The sequence below is a fragment of the Solanum stenotomum genome, chromosome 1, assembly GCF_019186545.1.
Source record: "Solanum stenotomum isolate F172 chromosome 1, ASM1918654v1, whole genome shotgun sequence".
NCBI classification, from domain to species: Eukaryota; Viridiplantae; Streptophyta; class Magnoliopsida; order Solanales; family Solanaceae; genus Solanum; species Solanum stenotomum.
The window spans coordinates 1436678-1453928 of record NC_064282.1 but is presented as its reverse complement, the minus strand read 5'-3'; the positions used below and the strand labels follow the sequence as shown (position 1 = coordinate 1453928).

Below are 17251 nucleotides of genomic sequence, written 5' to 3'. Positions count from 1 at the left end.
TTCAGTAGAAATGTATGGGCAATGAGGAATGCAAAAGGTAGAACCGTAGAAGCAAGGATTTTTAGAGTGGTTTATGCTGAGACAATCCATGGAGTATGAGGGGGAAGAAACATGCGCATATTTCAGAAAATAACTAAAAGACCTGAAGATATTGCTAGGCACATAGCTTACACCTGTAATGTTCGAGCCAAGACAGGGGCCAAAGCCTTTCTACAAAATTGTAGGTTCTGAGACTTGATGATACATCAATGCTATAGAGAAGAGTGTTCGTAGATCGTAGGGGGACTAGGTTCCTAGGGAATAGAGCTAGAAGTTTTTTTTTTCCTTCCCTGACACAGCAAGCTGAGTTGCAATGCTGTGGTTTTGTAAAGTTTTACTTGGTGATTAATAAAATATAAAATCCCTTACTTACCAAAAAAAAAGATGTAATCTGAAAGAGACTGTGTGGCCTAGGAGACTTAGAAAGAGACATCGTAATCTAAAATACTTTCATGATTAATAAGAATGCAATCTAAGATAATCTTGAAAAGTGGATGAAAGAAATGAAGCTAATCAACTAAAACATGCACTAGAAAAGTCGGCAGTTATTCAGGTCAGGAACAAATGGCAGGAACAGTTTACCTTCTTTTGACTCCCCATCGCATGTACTTGTGCAATCCCCTTGAGTTTGTAATTTTCTATTCCAGATGTTAACAAATTTCATTTTAACACTTGGCCTGAATAGAGAAATATCAGGTCGTGCGAATTACTAAAATATTTGATTGAGATAATATCAGAAAGAGACCCAACCCTCCCAAGAAATTTGATAACATTACCTTTCATCAGAGAACACCCTTTACCACATTTTGGGTGGAAGATTGAGCACATTGATGGGATGACTGAGTGGAAGCTCCGCGCAGATAGCTTCTGCAGAATGATGCAGTCTCCTTACAGCTCTAGATTCTGCACGATAGAAAAGAACATTAATTAGTTGCACATATTTTCTGTCATAGTTGATTATTAACACAAAAAAGCACTTGAGGAGAAATTACCTGGCATGAGCACATCATAAACAGTTTAAATGTTGCTATTTCCTGCTGCCTTTCTTGAAGACTCAGTTGTGGCAAAGAACTTCTTCTTGTCTCGGTAAAATGGAGGAGCTGAATGACTTCTTCTATTCTTCTTCTTCCTTATAAGCTCATCTGTTTTACCTCGATTTCCAGCGTCAATCCATTTATGTGAGTCCCCATCCACCCTAGAGGAGAACATAGCTCGTGGTAGCAACTAATTTTAAGATTCTCTTCACCAAGAGAAAGCATATGTGTCAAATCATCTCAATCATAATAGAATTAAGAAGAACCTGAACTATAAACATCCCATGGATCAAGTCCCCTATACTGGCCATACCAGTTTGCCCAATTACAAGTAAAACCACAAACCAAAAAATGAAAGAACACCCGTAAAAAGATACTAATAAACACAAACCGTCAAACAACCTATTAGTTGAGGAATGCATGCGACCCTATAGACTACGACAACCATTCCAAGTTATGAACATATCGTTGTCAGTCCAATATTTTGCAAAATGATTACCATATCATTCTCTCCTCAGCATCTGTCCATCTCGTGAGACACCAGATCCTTCAAAAGAAAGTACCAACTTCAGGTGATGAAGTAAAATAATAAATTGAGCATAATTTTATACATATCAAAATGCATTTAGATCGACGTCAAAGAAACTAATAGTTACCATTGTCATCCGCCTTCACAATTCAGGTCCCAATGTCTATAGCAACAGATACCTGGTGGAAAATAGAAACTGGGTTAAAGTTCAACTTAGGAGTACACAACTTATAAGAATAACCAACATAAAAAGAGCAGTCCTACAAGGGAGTAAATCTCATGGAGAAAAGGAAGTGTTGTTATATAAGAATATTCATTTGGAAAAAAAAAATGCTTTGATACTAGAATTGAGCATCATACTAAGAGGAGAAAAAGTATATCAATTTTCATATAAAGCATATGCCCTTGTAATCAGAGGTAGCAAAAATAGAAACATAAGAATTCATTGAAGAGCCTCACTGTTATGGATGCGTTGGAAGCCCTTAAATTAAGTATTTAATTATATTTTTAGTTGTTTTATTTATTATTCTATAATATGATTTATGTTTCATAGTTTCATAAGGATTAGGTTAAGTTATAGTTATTAGTTTAGAATAGGATTTAGGTCTCCTACTTTCATAAGAATTAGACTTCCTATTGATGTAATAAGACTCCTATTTAAAGGGGTTTTTGATGAATAAATCAACAAGTCATAATTCAGCAAAAAAGCAGGAGATTGGAGTTCTCTCTTCCATTGAACTCTAAGGTTTCAGTCTCCCTTTGAAAAGCTGAAGAGATCGGAGTTCTCTTTTAATGAATTCTAAGGTTTCAGCCTCCCTTTAACGAGCTGATTTATATATCGCCTTGTGAATCGATCCTTCCTTAAAGATTCATAACACTCACTCATCAGTGCCTTTTGTGCAAATAGTTCAAGCTATTTTTTTTTTTTGATAACTGAGAAATCCATCTGTGACCCGCCCTTTTGGACCAATCACAGCCTTCTAAACTCAGTGGATAATGGGCCCGCCCCTCTACCCTTCTCCACTTAAATACCGGGCTTCGCTTTGCATGGTGTGGGGCTTGAACCTGCGACCTAAGCCACAAATCCTCCACCTTTTGCCACTTGAGCTAGGCCTTGGGGGCATAGTCCAAGCTATTAAAATTGCATTAAAGCACGACTTGCCATATTCTCAGCAGCCCACATCTATCAATCCTCTAAACATTAACAAAATTAGAAAACATAAAATCCCCCATTCTCTTACATGACACAATTTACAACTTATAAGAAACAATTGAAATCCAAAAGTCTAGACATGTTCATTTCAAAGATGAAAATAAGTCTAGACCATGTAAAAGAAAATGACCACTGAGGGTGTATACGGAAGTCTGTCCAATCGGGTGTCTTCATTCAAAATACTACAAATCACTTCTTATAATTAAAAATACAGATATTTTTTTTAGAGTTGTGCCAGTGGTGCCTTCAACAAGAAAAACTCCACATCTTTCCATGGCTTCATAATTCAGTTATAATTAAACCAAAAACAACACCACGAGTATCTATCATGACTTCATAATTCAATTATATAAAAAGGTTCACCTCCATGTGGCGATCACTTTCATCTTTGCCAGTGAAAGAAAGGCCAGCATCTTCAAATTGCTGCACCATATCAGGATCCACCTACATAGCACAGGATAAGTTTTTAGCATACATCCCTTACTAAAGAAATCACATTTTATGGTCTACATATAATTATTAAACCAGTCCACCTAGATGTGCAATAGTTACACCACAGTTCCAAATTTAAAGAAAAAAAAAGCGGTGAACCTCATATCTATGAGGGTGCCTCTCATATGCAAAGCTCCGGTTGCCAAATCTGAGAAAAGATATAGTTAAGCCACTTGGTAATATCAATGGGAGAAATCCTCCAGAATGGCTTCAGAAACTTATCAACAAGCATGCCCAATGTATGCAAAAACAATCTATTAGGAATTTCAAGAAAACCAGAGAGAAAAGCCAAAGAACCATATCATTTTAAAAAATACTTGGTCAGAAATCAAAAAGTCAATAAACAAAGTGTAGAAAAGAGGACTTATCACATCTCTTTATCCATCAATTTGGGGCTGCATAGGTTCACTGTTTAAACACCAGGACCTGAGAGTTATCCTGAAAGTTCGAATGCACCAACACTTGCATTCAATTTATTAAGGGAACTCAGATGAATTCCAAACCCACTAGACAACAGCAGGTCATCCTCACTGCATGTAAATGAACAAAATCTAAGGAATTAGACAGGAAATCCGTAAGTTAGGTGGTGTATTAAAGACGAACCTTTCAATATCAACAATTTTGAAGGAGGCACTGCGATGCGCAAGGGAGATTCTTAGCAGAGACTCTTTTGGAGAATGCAAGACCCTACTTGGACTTCAAGATTATATATGCACACCAAAAGATCAATCAGATCAGAGTACAGCTTTAGAAGTAAAGTATGTAAAGCAATATTTTTTACTTGTTTGATTTTGAGAAAACTAGAAGAACTTGGAGTGCATTTGCTTCCTTCGAACAGGTAAGTTGTAAAATACATCACGAACAATTACTGCAAAAAGAAAAAACCCTAGAAATTTCCTTATTAGCCGGCAGCAGTCAACTCAATTATCAGGTAGGCTTATACAAAATCACCTGTTATACCAACATCTTGTCTATAATCATCAATTCCAAGGTACAAAACACCTCCCATCCTGTTAACAATGGCCAGATAAAACTTCATAGACCAGGTTAGTAGTTTTATACCTATCCTAATGTCGACTACTTACTATAACTCAAAAGAAATTTACCTTCAAAACCTTACAATATCTATTAGGCCTCCCATGAGATTTGGTAACAATTCCAACAAAGAAATATCAGAAATAAAGCTCAGAACCAACTTGTCACCACAAGATATTCTTGAAAAACACATCAAAATAGCTTCATCAGATTAACACAATCAGTATCAATGGTGCCAGCAAAGGGAGTTAAATGCTGCACATAATCTCTGCCAAATTGATTGCATATCTACCATGGAACAAAAATGAACAAGTGACATGTTTTTTCTTTTTTTGTGGTGATTAGTCAAACCAATCCTCTCTTAACCTACATATGGTACAACAAAGTAGGGGCAGGTGATGACCAGCACTTTTTAACAAATAGCATGTCATTGAAGTCAATAGTTTCCTATCCAGTTCATAGCAGAATGTCTACAGAATCAGGCAATGTAATCAGTTGAAACAAAATTCAGTAATCCTAAAAAGTGCAACAGTTCTTAAGTTTGATCTAGTCCATGGTCTGCAGTCGAAAACTAAGAGAAACCAGATGCAGTCCTCTGGTTACACGTGCTCCCACTTCCTCCACTCATCAAAGAGATATAAGAATTTTGTCACTTCCTCAGAGCCTATTCTAGCTTTTCCTTAACCCCCTCATTCTAATTAATGATTTATAGTATTTATTAAAACTGTTGGAACATTAGTGTAGGTGTTAAATGTTCAAATGAAGTTACTTCCTCTAAGATCCAAGATTAATATATTTCTCTTTTTTATTACTCCAAAGAATAGAAAAGATACTGACTCAGTAACTCTAACCTGAAGGAGGTAAGTTGATATCTTTTGACAGAAAGGATACATAAAAAAGTATACTCATTCAAACTACTACAAATCAAATTTAGGCTACAATTTTCCATTTTTTAGAAACAATCAAAAGTCAAAAAGTCTACAATTGAGTGTCTTCATTCAAAATATTACAAATCACAACTTACTTATAATTAAACTAGTTAATTTTTTTCTATAGTTGCTCAGTGGTGCCTTCAAATCGATTTCTTGAATTCCAACATCCAAAATCGAGTTCTTTGGAAGAATATCAAGATAATGAGAAGAGTACCAATAGATAGATCAATTGATTTAGGGTTTAGGGTTTTGATCGGACATCATCACTTGAACCATCAAGAACACCAACAAGTTCAACGAACTTTTCTTAAAAATTAAACGCATAATCGAATTCTTGAATTTTCCTCCTTTTTAATGGAAGAATGCCCATGAATCGTGATAGATTTTCCGATAGCCGGTAGCTTAAAAGTTCCGACTCTTTTTTAATAGGCGGTCGGAGTAGTGATGGGGTGAGTTCTTAAATGCGCACTTGGTACTCTATTTTATAGTTATAGAACCAGTTAATACACGCGGCTGAAAAATAGAACGCGGAAAAATAACTACTTAATACAATTATTTTTTTTATGTTTTTTTAATAAGTAGGCGTTTGGCCATGCGATATCATATCACGATATGATGTCGTGAGATGAAATCAGCGTTTGGACATGCGATTTTACGCTGATTTCATCTCATGATTTCATATCATGAGAGGTGATATCATATTCTCCAAAAACCATGATATGGAATCACCATGTGATTCCATATCATGATTTGAGATATTTTAATACAATAATTGATCTATGAGTTTATATTTTGTTAAAACAACCCCACATTTATATCTACTAACCATTTGTTTCATATGTAAATAAAATTTATAATCACATCATTACTTTTTAAAATTTATTATTCTCACCAATATAAAATTTATTATCACTTTAAATTTGGTGAATATAAATGATAAAGTAGAAATTCATTTGGTGAATATAAATGAGAACAAAGGGAGTAATACTTTTTTGATTTTTCATAATAAAAAAAAACGTCTTAATCTTATGACTAAGCATAATATTGATAAAAGACAATTTTCATTGGCGGTGCCGCACTTTCTTAATCTTAGTATTTGCAAAATGTTCGTTCACATGACTGAAGGATATCAAGTCCAATTGATTGAGGACTTAGGAAAATTTGATCAATTAGTTATTAATATTTAGTCAAGTGGACTAGTTATAATTTTTTTGATTAAATTTTATTAGAAGTGTTTTTGACTCAAACTTGTGGTAACTTTTTAAAATTTCGTTATTCAATAATATTTAACTATTGATTTTTCTTGTAAATAGTTAGAAGTTAGTGATGTTTGTTAATTTTTATCTTAGTGCATTTAACTTCTAAGTTAATATTTACTCACTAATGTATGTTTTTTTTCTACTTTATAGGTTATTTGTAAGAGTAGTTGAGAGATATGAACATATCAAGTACAATTTATGTTCAATTTTTTTTAATTAAATTAAAGTTAGATGAAACAATTATTTAACTGAAGAACAAATAACTTTGTAATAATTTATTATGCGATTTTATAATTTTTGTTTATTTGATATGATTGAATAAACAATTGGGGCTATTTTAATAGTTTTACAACTTATGGAATTTTTATGTTTATGAGAAAATATACAACACAAAAATTCCATATCGCATGTCCAAACAAACCTTCAATTTCATCTCATGATTTCATATCCTGATACCATACGCATGGCCAAACGGGCCCTAAGAAAAAATTATTCATTGAATGTGAAATTTGTTATTATCATCATATAAAACTTATGTAGTGGTTTTGAATGGTTATCCCATAACAAAATATTGGACCAAAAAAAGGTCTGTCCTTGTTAACTTTGAAATTCAATACGATTAGTAATAAATAATTTCACCCACAGTATTTTTGAATTTTTTTTTCCTACAGAATTCTCTCAAAACAAACCCTAACATAAACACATTTCATAAAAACAAATCCAAAGACCCACATTCGTTTCCCAACCCCAAAACAAATTAAAACATAAATCCCAACAAAATATCTCACCTTAAATTCCTCAGAGGTATTTGATGGCTTCCAAGTCAAGTCATATAAAGATTTTGGACAATTTAGGTTCAACAAAAATAGGGATATATCTGAGATCTACTTTGCTTCTCAATATTAGAAGCACTGTCAAAACACATAGCTATATTGTTTAGTAATTTATGTATTGGAGAGCAAAAAAAAGAGAGAGACATACCAAATATTAGCCTTAAATCAAGTCAAGGAGAATCCATAATGTTGAGAGTGTGAAACACGGCTAATGATAATAAACAAAATTTAAATGTTGAATAATACTTCTAGTTAACAGTTATGGTTATCATGTCAAAAACAGAAACGAACTCAAATTAGAATTTTATCTAATTAAAATTATATACTTATAAAACTTATATTATTTAACTTGTGCAAAATTTTAATAGAAAGTTATATACTTATAAGATTATAAATTAATATTTTATATATATTAAATTAAATATAAGAAAAGCTGTATATTAGATTCGTAGTAGAACTGTAGAAGAAAAGTGTCCACGAGAAGACTTTAGTATTTAGGATTACGTAGACTTAGTGCTTCAGAAGCTCCAATTCCGCTGTTATAAAGAAATGAAATCATGCAAAGAAATTTCTCAAACAAGAATTCAGTTGGCGATCTGAACAGACTTCATTTGCTAAAAAATGTGGTGTATGTCTTTTTGACATCAGCTACAGAAAATTACATTCAACAATTGGGACTAGGACAAATAGCCCCCTCTATCTAATTTTCAGTAATGTGTATTGAATAATGAGTCTCTCCTAACTACAAAGGTTACTTCTTTACAAAATTGTGAAACGAAAAGCCTCAGAACCTATTCAAGCGAGAAGTAAGATTAATGAACACATCCTCACTACAGGGAATTGTCACACCTCCCATTGGATGATCAAAGCCAAATTCTTCCTCAGCTTGACTAAGCAACTCTTGAAATAAAGGTTGGCTCAAGAATGAAATGGGGATCACAAATCTCTTCTTTTGCTTCTCCCCAACATAAATAGCAAAATGGCCTTTCGGAACGTCTCCAGCTGTAGAAGTTTTCTTGATCATACGAGGCATACGGATTGCCATGGTTGTGTAGTTCAATATAGATGAAGAAATAAGGATTGGAAGAATTAGTAAAGAAATCTGAAAGCAGAGAAAGGTTTGTATGATTTCAAGTTTTGGTGAGAGCTGTTATGTGGTGTGTTTATATAGGCATAATATCAAGTTGTAGAATTCTACTGATGTGCATTGAATAGACATTATGTGGGCACCAGGTAAAGACAGTAGCCCCTGAGTATCACATGGTTCTGCCTTCCAACTCCTTGTCATAGTATTTATGCAAACTCTCATGTGTCCACTTATATAAAAACTAGAAGAAAAAACAAATCAATCATATGTAATATTTAACTGGTGGAGTTGTACTGCTGATTGACAATAGCACATGGTTTTGCTACTCAACTCACTGTCAAGTATATATGATCTTAGTCATTGCTCTTCAATATCAGCAGTCCCTACACCCCCAGTGTTTTTCAGGACAAGATAGAGAACAGAAGATTCTTAGAAATCAATTTGATAACATTGAGTCATAGTCAACAGCAGGATCTTTTCAGATCGATCAGAATGATAATAACAGGTAAAATTTACAACAATCTGACCATTTGCTTGGTCCCTCAAGCTAAGTCATTATGTAGGATCAACTTTCCTGATTAAAATAAACCAAGCCATTTCAATAGATTTTGCGAAATGTTTCCAAATAGTAGAGAATAAAATATACTTTTTACTGGCTATCCATGTTATGCAAATCTCCATTAAATTATGAGTCAGTCAAAACTTTATTATTGCTAGAAATTTGAGTTCATATTCAAAAGTCTAGATACTATTTCTTACAAAGAGTTCATAAAGTGTAATTATCATTTTAACCAATTGAATGAGTTATGCCACTTTAGAGGACTAGATTGTAGTTCATTCGAGTTGAGCAAAAAATTTCTATTGCAATGAATTGATTACATCAATGTATGGAAGTAAAAAGTTTCATTACTTCAATTTCTTTTGAAGTAGAAAAATGTGCCTTAGTCTACCTAGTGTTTCTTCTAACTCTCAACTGTACACAGTGGAGTTCCTGGCTTACTACAGCTATACAAAATTGTGTAATCAAAAACATGGGGACTGGTTTCCTTGTCACTTCCTCAATCGAGATGTGAGATCGATGAACAAATCCTCGCTGCAGGGAATAGTCACACCACCCATTGGATGGTCGAAGCCAAATTCTTGCTCAGATTGACAAAGCAAGTCTTGAAATAAAGGTTCGCTCAAGAATGATATCGGGATCACAAATCTCTTTTTCTGCATCTCCCCAACATACACAGCAAAATGACCCTTGGGAATATCTCTAGTTGCAGAAGACTTCTTGATCATACGAAGAATAGCCATGATCTCTTAGTTTTAGTATAGATGAGAAAAAAAGAAGGATTGTAAGGTTACTCAAAAGCAGAGAAAGCTTTGATGTCTGCTGAGTGTTGTGGTGGTAGATACCTCTTTGGAAATGTTTATATAGGAAATGGCAACTCATATTGATGTGTGTTGAATAGGAATTTGTGGGCACCAGCAGAAGACAATGTCACTGAATTATCACATGCTCGTCTTCCAAGTATTCTCGTCTTCCAAGTATTGAAAACTTTGTGGTGTTGGTTAAAGAACAATAGGCCCTACCTTATTTTGAAACTTGGAAAGAGCCATTTGGATTGGACATCAGTTAAGACAATGATATATTAGTAATCACATGGTCCTGCCTTCCAGCTAGTTGACATGATTAATTGCTTTAGATATAAGTTCAAGTTCAATAGGTCCTACACATTTATTTCCTATAGGGAACAAAGGATCTCTAAGAATCAAATCCATAAATATTGCTGATAGCTTATGAGGATATCTAGGAATTAACCATACCCCAGATGCAAACTTTGTGTCCACTTAGATAAAAAGGATAAGAGATAAAAAGTTGGCTTATTAAAATTCCGAGCCAATTAGTCAAAATCAGACAATCAAATAGAAACACAGGGAGTATTGTATATGAAAGAACAATCCATTGGTTAAATAGTTGTCTCCCTAAGTACATAATCTTGTTTGTTATCTTTTACAAGTACATTGGTTTCTTCATAAACAAAGATAAATAAGTTGGGATCTTCCTCCATAAGTAGCTTCCCATCTCTATATCCCAAACACAACCATTAGTAATTTTTTAGTGGCATTAAGCTCTCGAATTTCTTCAAGAAAACATACAAAAATGGCCATCAGAAAATCAAACAAGTTATCACAAGCTGCAGTTTTAAAGCAAATTATGAATAGGTATTCAAATTTGGGTATGCTGAGATTTATATTTGCTAATGAGCCCTACCAAACGACCCCTAAGAGAAACAATCATTTAAAGTAAATGAATTATAAGGAAATTCACGAGAAACCAAAAATGGCCGATAATGCAAAGGACAAAATAGACCTGATCAGTTATATCAGGTGTTGTGCTCGCCACAATCGGAATAAACTTCTTGTCAACCTGTTGGAGAACTTTGGCACCCTCCGGACAGTTTTTATCAATGGTATCAGGAACCATTGAATCGCCAACAAAATGCAAGACGCCAGAAGTGACACTGAGTACAGTATACTGATTATTAAGATTCTCTGTTCCAGCACTGTTCTGCATCTCAATAGGAAAAGGTAAAGCTCATCATCTTAACACAATAGAGAAGAAGCAAAAACATCCAAGATATAGTTAAGGTACTCAACTGTAATCTCTGGAAGTCCCTCCATTTTATCCCAAAATCTAAGAAACTTTGAATTTTTGTTGGTGCAAATTCTGAAAAATTGATTAAAGAAAAGGTCAGGCATGACGTATTACAAGATCAGAACACAAGCAAGATGGAATTTGCAGCGACTAGGTGGCAGAGGAGTCTTAGAAAGAGAAATTCTAATCTCTAATGCTTTCATGATTAATAAGAATGCAGCCTAAGATAATCTTGAAAAGTGGGTGAAAGAAATGAAGCTAATTAGCTGAAACATGCACTAGGAAAATTCAGCTCTTATTCAGGTCAGGGACAAGTGGCAGGAATGATTTACCTTCTTTCAAGCAGGAATGGTTTACCTTCTTTTAACTCCCCATCACGTGTACATGTGCACTCCCCTTGAGCTTGCAATTTTCTATTCCAGATGTTAACAAGTTCCCTTTTCACACTTGGCCTGAAGAGAGAAACATCAGGTCGTGTTCGTTACTGACATATTTAATTGAGATAATATCAGAAAGAGACCTAACAACCCTCCCAAGAAATTGGATAACACTACCTTTCATCACAGAAGAAACTGTCACCACAACTTGGGGTGGAAGATTGATCACATTGATTGATGGGATGACTGCTGTGGAAGCTCCCTGGTGATAGCTTCTGCAGAATGATGCAGTGTACTAACTGCTATAGTTTCTGCACGAAGGAAAAGAACATTAATTAGTTGCACACGTTTTCTGTCATCAATGATTAATAACACAAACAAGCACTCAAGAACAAATTACCAGGCATGAATGGCACATCATGAACAGTCTTAATACTGTGATTTCCTGCTGCCTTTCTTGTAGACTCACTCATGGCAAATAACTTATTCTTGCCTTGGTAAAATGGAGGAGCTGAATGATTTCTTCTACTACTCTTCTTCCTTATAAGCTCATCCGTTTTACCTCGATTTCCAGCATCAATCCATTTATGTGAGTCCCTATCCACCCTAGAGAAGAGCATAGCTCATGGTATCAACTAATTCTTAAGATTCTCTTCACATCTCTTATCCATCAATTTGGGCCTGTATACCTTCACCGTGTAAACATCGGGACCTGAGATGTATCCTGAGAGCTTGAATGAACCATCACTTGCATTCAATTTGTTAAGGGAACTCAGATGAATCCCTAACCCACTGAACAATAGTGGCAACAGAGAAGGAGAAGCACGTGTGCAAAACAGGTCATCCTCACTGCATGCAAATAAAAAAGACATTTTGCAGTTTACGTGGGAGAGAACAGAACTCGATATATTGTACCTATTTCTTTCTTGACTCACCCTCTGTTTCAGTGTCTCCTACAATGTGCGGAGGAAGAATTTGGCTTCGATCATGACATGGGAATCACCATTCCATGTGAAGAAGTTGTTTTCCTAGCACCAACTTCGATGCTCCGGTAATTATTAAATATTTGATTTAAAGAACAAAAGAGTGAATATTAAGTTGGGTGTAAAAAAAATTTGTGAGTGAATCAGATTTGTAAATAGAATCTTGTAATTTTTTTCTTGTAGTACTGGTGAATGTCTCAAATTGTTTCCTATTTATACAAAAATCTCTCAAAGTATATAGTATTATTGTCAACATGTAGTAAACTCGTTTATCGCTCTGTGGTATGGTATTTAATTTGATTGAATTATTAAATATCCAAATTCTAACCAACAAATCAGGCAATATTTCGAGTTATATCTTGGCCAAAATAGATAAGTTCAATTGTTTCAGCACGACAAGATAAATTTATCTTCGAACATTTAGTTGAGAGGAACAAATGTGGTATCTGTATTCATTGAAGTATTTTCTTTAATCTGTGAGTAAAAAAGCACCTAACTTGGTTGTGCTAAGACTCACTTCTAACTAATCAACTGTACAAGATGAATTTCCTTCTTTTGTATACAAAATTGTGAGACCTATAAAAGGGAAAAAAGTTCTCAACTATATTTTTAAATCCTAAACTGAGAAGTGAGGTCAATGAAGATGCCCTCTGAGCAGGGAATTGTTGCACCCCCCATTGGATGATCAAAGCCAAATTCTTCCTCTGCTTGACTAAGCAAGCCTTGAAATGGAGGTATGCCACTTAAGAGGACTAGATTCTAGTTCATTCTGATTAACAAACCATGAGAGTTGAGCAAAAAAATTCTATTGCAATGAATTGATTACATCAATGTATGGAAGTAAAAAGTTTCATTACTTCAATTTCTTTTGAAGTAGAAAAATGTGTCACTTAGTCTACCTAGTGTTTCTTCTAACTCTCAACTGTACACAGTGGATTTCCTGGCTTACTACAACTATACAAAACTGTGTAACAAAAAAATGGGGACTAGTTTCCTTCTCATTTCCTCAATCGAGATGTGAGATCGATGAACAAATCCTCACTGCAGGGAATAGTCACACCACCCATTGGATGTTTGAAGCCGAATTCATCCTCAGCTTGACTAAGCAAGTCTTGAAATAAAGGTTCACTCAAGAATGATATCGGGATCACAAATCTCTTTTTCTGCATCTCCCCAACATACACAGCAAAATGGCCTTTGGGAATATCTCTAGTTGTGGAAGACTTCTTGATCATACGGAGAATAGCCATGATCTCTTAGTTTTAGTATAAATGAGAAAAAAAGGACTGTAAGGGAACTCAAAAGCAGAGAAAGCTTTGATGTTTGCTGAGTGTTGTGGTGGTAGATAACTCTTTGGATATGTTTATATAGGAAATGGCAACTCATATTGATGTGTATTGAATAGGAATTTGTGGGCACCAGCAGAAGACAATGGCACTGAAGTATCACATGCTCTTGCCTTCCAAGTATGGGAAACTTTGTGGTATTAGATGAAGAACAATAGGCCCTACCATTTTTTAAACTTGGAAAGAAGCATTATTCATTACAGAATTTTTAAGAAGTGATGAGAAGTCCTAAAATCTCATGATATGTGATGAAGAGCCATTTGGATTGGGCATCACATGGTCATGCCTTCCAACTAGTTGACATGATTAATTGTTTTAGCACATATAAGATCAAGTTCAATAGGTCCTACATATATTTTCCTATAGGAATCAAAGGATCTCTAAGAATCAAATCCATAAATATTGATGTTAGCTTACGATGATTTCTAGGAATAAAACATACCCCAGATGCAAACTTTGTGTCCACTTATATAAAAACTATAAGAGAAAAGAAGTCAAAAATATGAAAGATTTCACTGGTTGACACTATTTGCACTGTTTATTGACAATAGCACATGAAGTATCACATTGTCTTGTTGCCCAACTCATTGTCTAATGTATATGATCTTAGCCAATAGCAGCAGACCCCAGTGTTTTTCATGACAAGGTACAGAACAGACTATCTTTAGAGATCAAATTGATAAATTTACTGCAATAGCTGACAACTTGTAGGATCAACCTCCTGGATTAGAATAACCTGTGTTATTTCAGTAGATTTTGAGAAGTGTTACCAAATAGTAGAAAATAGAAATGTTTATTGACAATCAACATGTCTGTGTTTGCAAATGTACATTAAAATTATGAGTCGGTCAAAACCTTAGTATTGGCAGAAATTTGAGTCCATATTCAAGAAAAGTATAAATATGGAGTATATATATATATATATATTTTTTTTTTTTATGACAAGGGAAACCCGCAGCAGCTACCCTTTGGGAGCGCACAGGGTAAAACCCCCGCTCCTATGCAATAGCTCGCAAACCACATAGGAGAGGTAACCCACACTAGGCAAGCCCGGTGCGACGAGCTCGACCCAAAAGGCAAACCCCTTGCTTTCACTGGCAAGGGGTTTCGAACTTGAGACCTCCAACATGAAAGTCTCAAGCCCAAACCACTGGGCCACCCCGAAGGATAAATATGGAGTATATATTATTAACAGTTAATCAATTTACATCCAGTTTCTATTGCATTCAGTTAAACTCAGTACTTCACATTGCTGCAGAATGGAAGATCTAGTACATGTTAAGTTGTACTTCATTGTATGATGGACACTACCAAGTGTATTTGACTTCATTTGGAACAACAAAGTGTAATTATTACCAATAGAATGAGTTGTGGCACTTTAGAAGACTAGATTCTGACTAAAAAACAATGAGAGTTGAGCAAAAAATTTCTACTGCAATGAATTGATTACATCAATGTATGGTATAGAATGAAACCATGTAAGTAAAAAGTTTCATTACTTCAATTTCTTTCGAAGTAGAAAAATGTGTCCTTAGTCTACCTAGTATTTCTTCTAACTCTGAACGGTACAGAGTGTCTATCCTGGCTAACTACAACTATACAAAATTGTGTAATTAAAAAAATGGGGACTGGTTTCCTTCTCACTTCCGCAATCGAGATGTGAGATCGATGAACAAATCCTCGCTGCAGGGAATAGTCACACCACCCATTGGATGGTCGAAGCCAAATTCTTCCTCAGATTGACTAAGCAAGTCTTGAAATAAAGGTTCGCTCAAGAATGATATCAGGATCACAAATCTCTTTTTCTGCATCTCCCCAACATACACAGCAAAATGACCCTTGGGAATATCTCTAGTTGCAGAAGACTTCTTGATCATACGAAGAATAGCCATGATCTCTTAGTTTTAGTATAGATGAGAAAAAAAGAAGGATTGTAAGGTTACCCAAAAGCAGAGAAAGCTTTGATGTTTGCTGAGTGTTGTGGTGGTAGATACCTCTCTGGATATGTTTATATGGGAAATGGCAACTCATATTGATGTGTGTTGAATAGGAATTTGTGGGCACCAGCAGAAGACAATGTCACTGAAGTATCACATGCTCTTGCCTTCCGAGTATTGAAAACTTTGTGGTGTTAGTTAAAAAACAATAGGCCCTACCTTATTTTGAAACTTGGAAAGAGCCATTTGGATTGGACATCAGTTAAAGACAATGATATACTAGTAATCACATGGTCCTGCCTTCCAGCTAGTTGACATGATTAATTGCTTTAGCATATATAAGTTCAAGTTCAATAGGTCCTACACATTTATTTCCTACAGGGAACAAAGGATCTCTAAGAATCAAATCCATAATTATTGCTGGTAGCTTATGAGGATATCTAGGAATTAACCATACCCCAGATGCAGACTTTGTGTCCACTTATATAAAAAGGATAAGAGATAAAAAGTTGGCTTGTTAAAATTCCGAGCCAGTTAGTCAAAATCAGACAATCAAAATGAAACAGAGGGAGTATTATATATGCAAGAACAATCCATTGGTTAAATAGTTGGCTCCCTAAGTACATAATCTTGTTTGTTATCTTTTACAAGTACATTGGTTTCTTCATAAACAAAGATAAATAAGTTGGGATCTTCCTCTCCATAAGTAGCTTCCCATCCCTATATCCCAAACACAACCATTAATACTTTTTTAGTAGAGCATTAAGCTCTCAAATTTCTTCAAGAAAACATACAAAAATGGCCATCAGAAAATCAAACAAGTTATCACAAGCTGCAGTTTTGAAGCAAATTATGAAGAGGTATTCAAATTTGGGTATGCTGAGAATCATATTTGCTAATGAGTCCAACCAAACGACCCCTATGAGAAACAATCATTTAAAGTAAATGAATTATAAGGAAATTCACGAGAAACCAAAAATGGCCGATAATGCAAAGGAAAAAATAGACCTATCAGGTGTTGTGCTCGCCACAATCGGAATAAACTTCTTGTCAACCTGTTGGAGAACTTTGGCACCCTCCGAGCAGTTTTATCAATGGTATCAGGAACCATTGAATCGCCAACAAAATGCAAGACGCCAGAAGTGACACTGAGTACAGTATACTGATTATTAAGATTCTCTGTTCCAGCACTGTTCTGCATCTCAATAGGAAAAGGTAAAGCTCATCATCTTAACACAATAGAGAAGAAGCAAAAACATCCAAGATATAGTTAAGGTACTCAACTGTAATCTCTGGAAGTCCCTCCATTTTATCCCAAAATCTAAGAAACTTTGAATTTTTGTTGGTGCAAATTCTGAAAAATTGATTAAAGAAAAGGTCAGGCATGACGTATTACAAGATCAGAACACAAGCAAGATGGAATTTGCAGCGACTAGGTGGCAGAGGAGTCTTAGAAAGAGAAATTCTAATCTCTAATGCTTTCATGATTAATAAGAATGCAGCCTAAG

At 34.9% G+C, this 17251-nt stretch overlaps 4 protein-coding genes, 3 long non-coding RNA genes and 1 pseudogene across 14 annotated transcripts in view; 3 read left to right on the top strand and 5 right to left on the bottom strand.

Moving 5' to 3' along the window:
- The window catches only part of LOC125868521 (uncharacterized), a 23947-nt pseudogene extending 11947 nt beyond the window's left edge, over nt 1-12000 (bottom strand).
- LOC125868526 (auxin-responsive protein SAUR21-like) overlaps nt 1-12075 on the bottom strand; it is a 14436-nt gene extending 2361 nt beyond the window's left edge. Inside the window, exons 1-9 of one of the 4 annotated variants that reach the window (XM_049549153.1) lie at nt 3911-5401; nt 3679-3837; nt 3407-3455; nt 3179-3259; nt 1730-1781; nt 1573-1620; nt 1032-1279; nt 840-942; nt 622-716 (exon numbers count right to left, since the gene is read on the bottom strand). In XM_049549153.1, coding sequence (XP_049405110.1) covers nt 622-716; nt 840-942; nt 1032-1038 — 205 coding nt within the window. In that variant the 5' untranslated portion in view covers nt 1039-1279; nt 1573-1620; nt 1730-1781; ... (2 more) ...; nt 3679-3837; nt 3911-5401. Of the gene's footprint in view, nt 1-621; nt 717-839; nt 943-1031; nt 1340-1572; nt 1621-1729; nt 1782-3178; nt 3260-3406; nt 3838-3910; nt 5402-12009 lie in introns of those variants that run through there. The other 3 variants (XM_049549156.1, XM_049549161.1, XM_049549166.1) reach the window with 3 other exon arrangements.
- The window catches only part of LOC125868601 (auxin-responsive protein SAUR50-like), a 13879-nt gene extending 1347 nt beyond the window's left edge, over nt 1-12532 (top strand). The window contains exons 2-3 of the mRNA XM_049549226.1: nt 10463-10748; nt 12346-12532. Coding sequence (XP_049405183.1) covers nt 10606-10748; nt 12346-12532 — 330 coding nt within the window. The 5' untranslated portion in view covers nt 10463-10605. The remainder of the gene's footprint in view (nt 1-10462; nt 10749-12345) is intronic.
- Nucleotides 1-15770, top strand: part of LOC125868722 (uncharacterized) — an 18050-nt gene extending 2280 nt beyond the window's left edge. The window contains exons 2-3 of the long non-coding RNA XR_007446742.1: nt 9629-9764; nt 15709-15770. This is a non-coding gene — a long non-coding RNA (uncharacterized LOC125868722). The remainder of the gene's footprint in view (nt 1-9628; nt 9765-15708) is intronic.
- LOC125868734 (uncharacterized) overlaps nt 1-16436 on the top strand; it is a 31213-nt gene extending 14777 nt beyond the window's left edge. Inside the window, exon 4 of the long non-coding RNA XR_007446744.1 lies at nt 16253-16436. This is a non-coding gene — a long non-coding RNA (uncharacterized LOC125868734). The remainder of the gene's footprint in view (nt 1-16252) is intronic.
- Nucleotides 12099-17251, bottom strand: part of LOC125868558 (auxin-responsive protein SAUR21-like) — a 21102-nt gene continuing 15949 nt past the window's right edge. For 3 of the 5 annotated variants that reach the window (XR_007446741.1, XM_049549203.1, XM_049549199.1), the window contains one exon: nt 12099-12326. Coding sequence is in view for 4 of the 5 variants with exons in the window: in XM_049549203.1 (XP_049405160.1) it covers nt 12113-12326 (214 nt within the window). In the remaining variant the exon portion in view is untranslated. Of the gene's footprint in view, nt 12327-13403; nt 13898-15594; nt 15911-16771; nt 16799-17251 lie in introns of those variants that run through there. The other 2 variants (XM_049549196.1, XM_049549209.1) reach the window with 2 other exon arrangements.
- On the bottom strand, nt 15355-15884 carry LOC125868687 (auxin-responsive protein SAUR21-like). The gene has a single exon (XM_049549282.1). The coding sequence runs from the start codon at nt 15696-15698 to the stop codon at nt 15447-15449; it is 252 nt and encodes an 83-aa protein (XP_049405239.1). The 5' UTR covers nt 15699-15884; the 3' UTR covers nt 15355-15446.
- Nucleotides 16824-17251, bottom strand: part of LOC125868727 (uncharacterized) — an 814-nt gene continuing 386 nt past the window's right edge. The window contains exons 3-4 of the long non-coding RNA XR_007446743.1: nt 17028-17097; nt 16824-16938 (exon numbers count right to left, since the gene is read on the bottom strand). This is a non-coding gene — a long non-coding RNA (uncharacterized LOC125868727). The remainder of the gene's footprint in view (nt 16939-17027; nt 17098-17251) is intronic.

Coding starts and splice junctions, on each gene's coding strand:
- LOC125868687 (XM_049549282.1), bottom strand. CDS start 15,698: ATGGCTATTCTTCGTATGATCAAGAAGTCTTCTGCAACTAGAGATATT.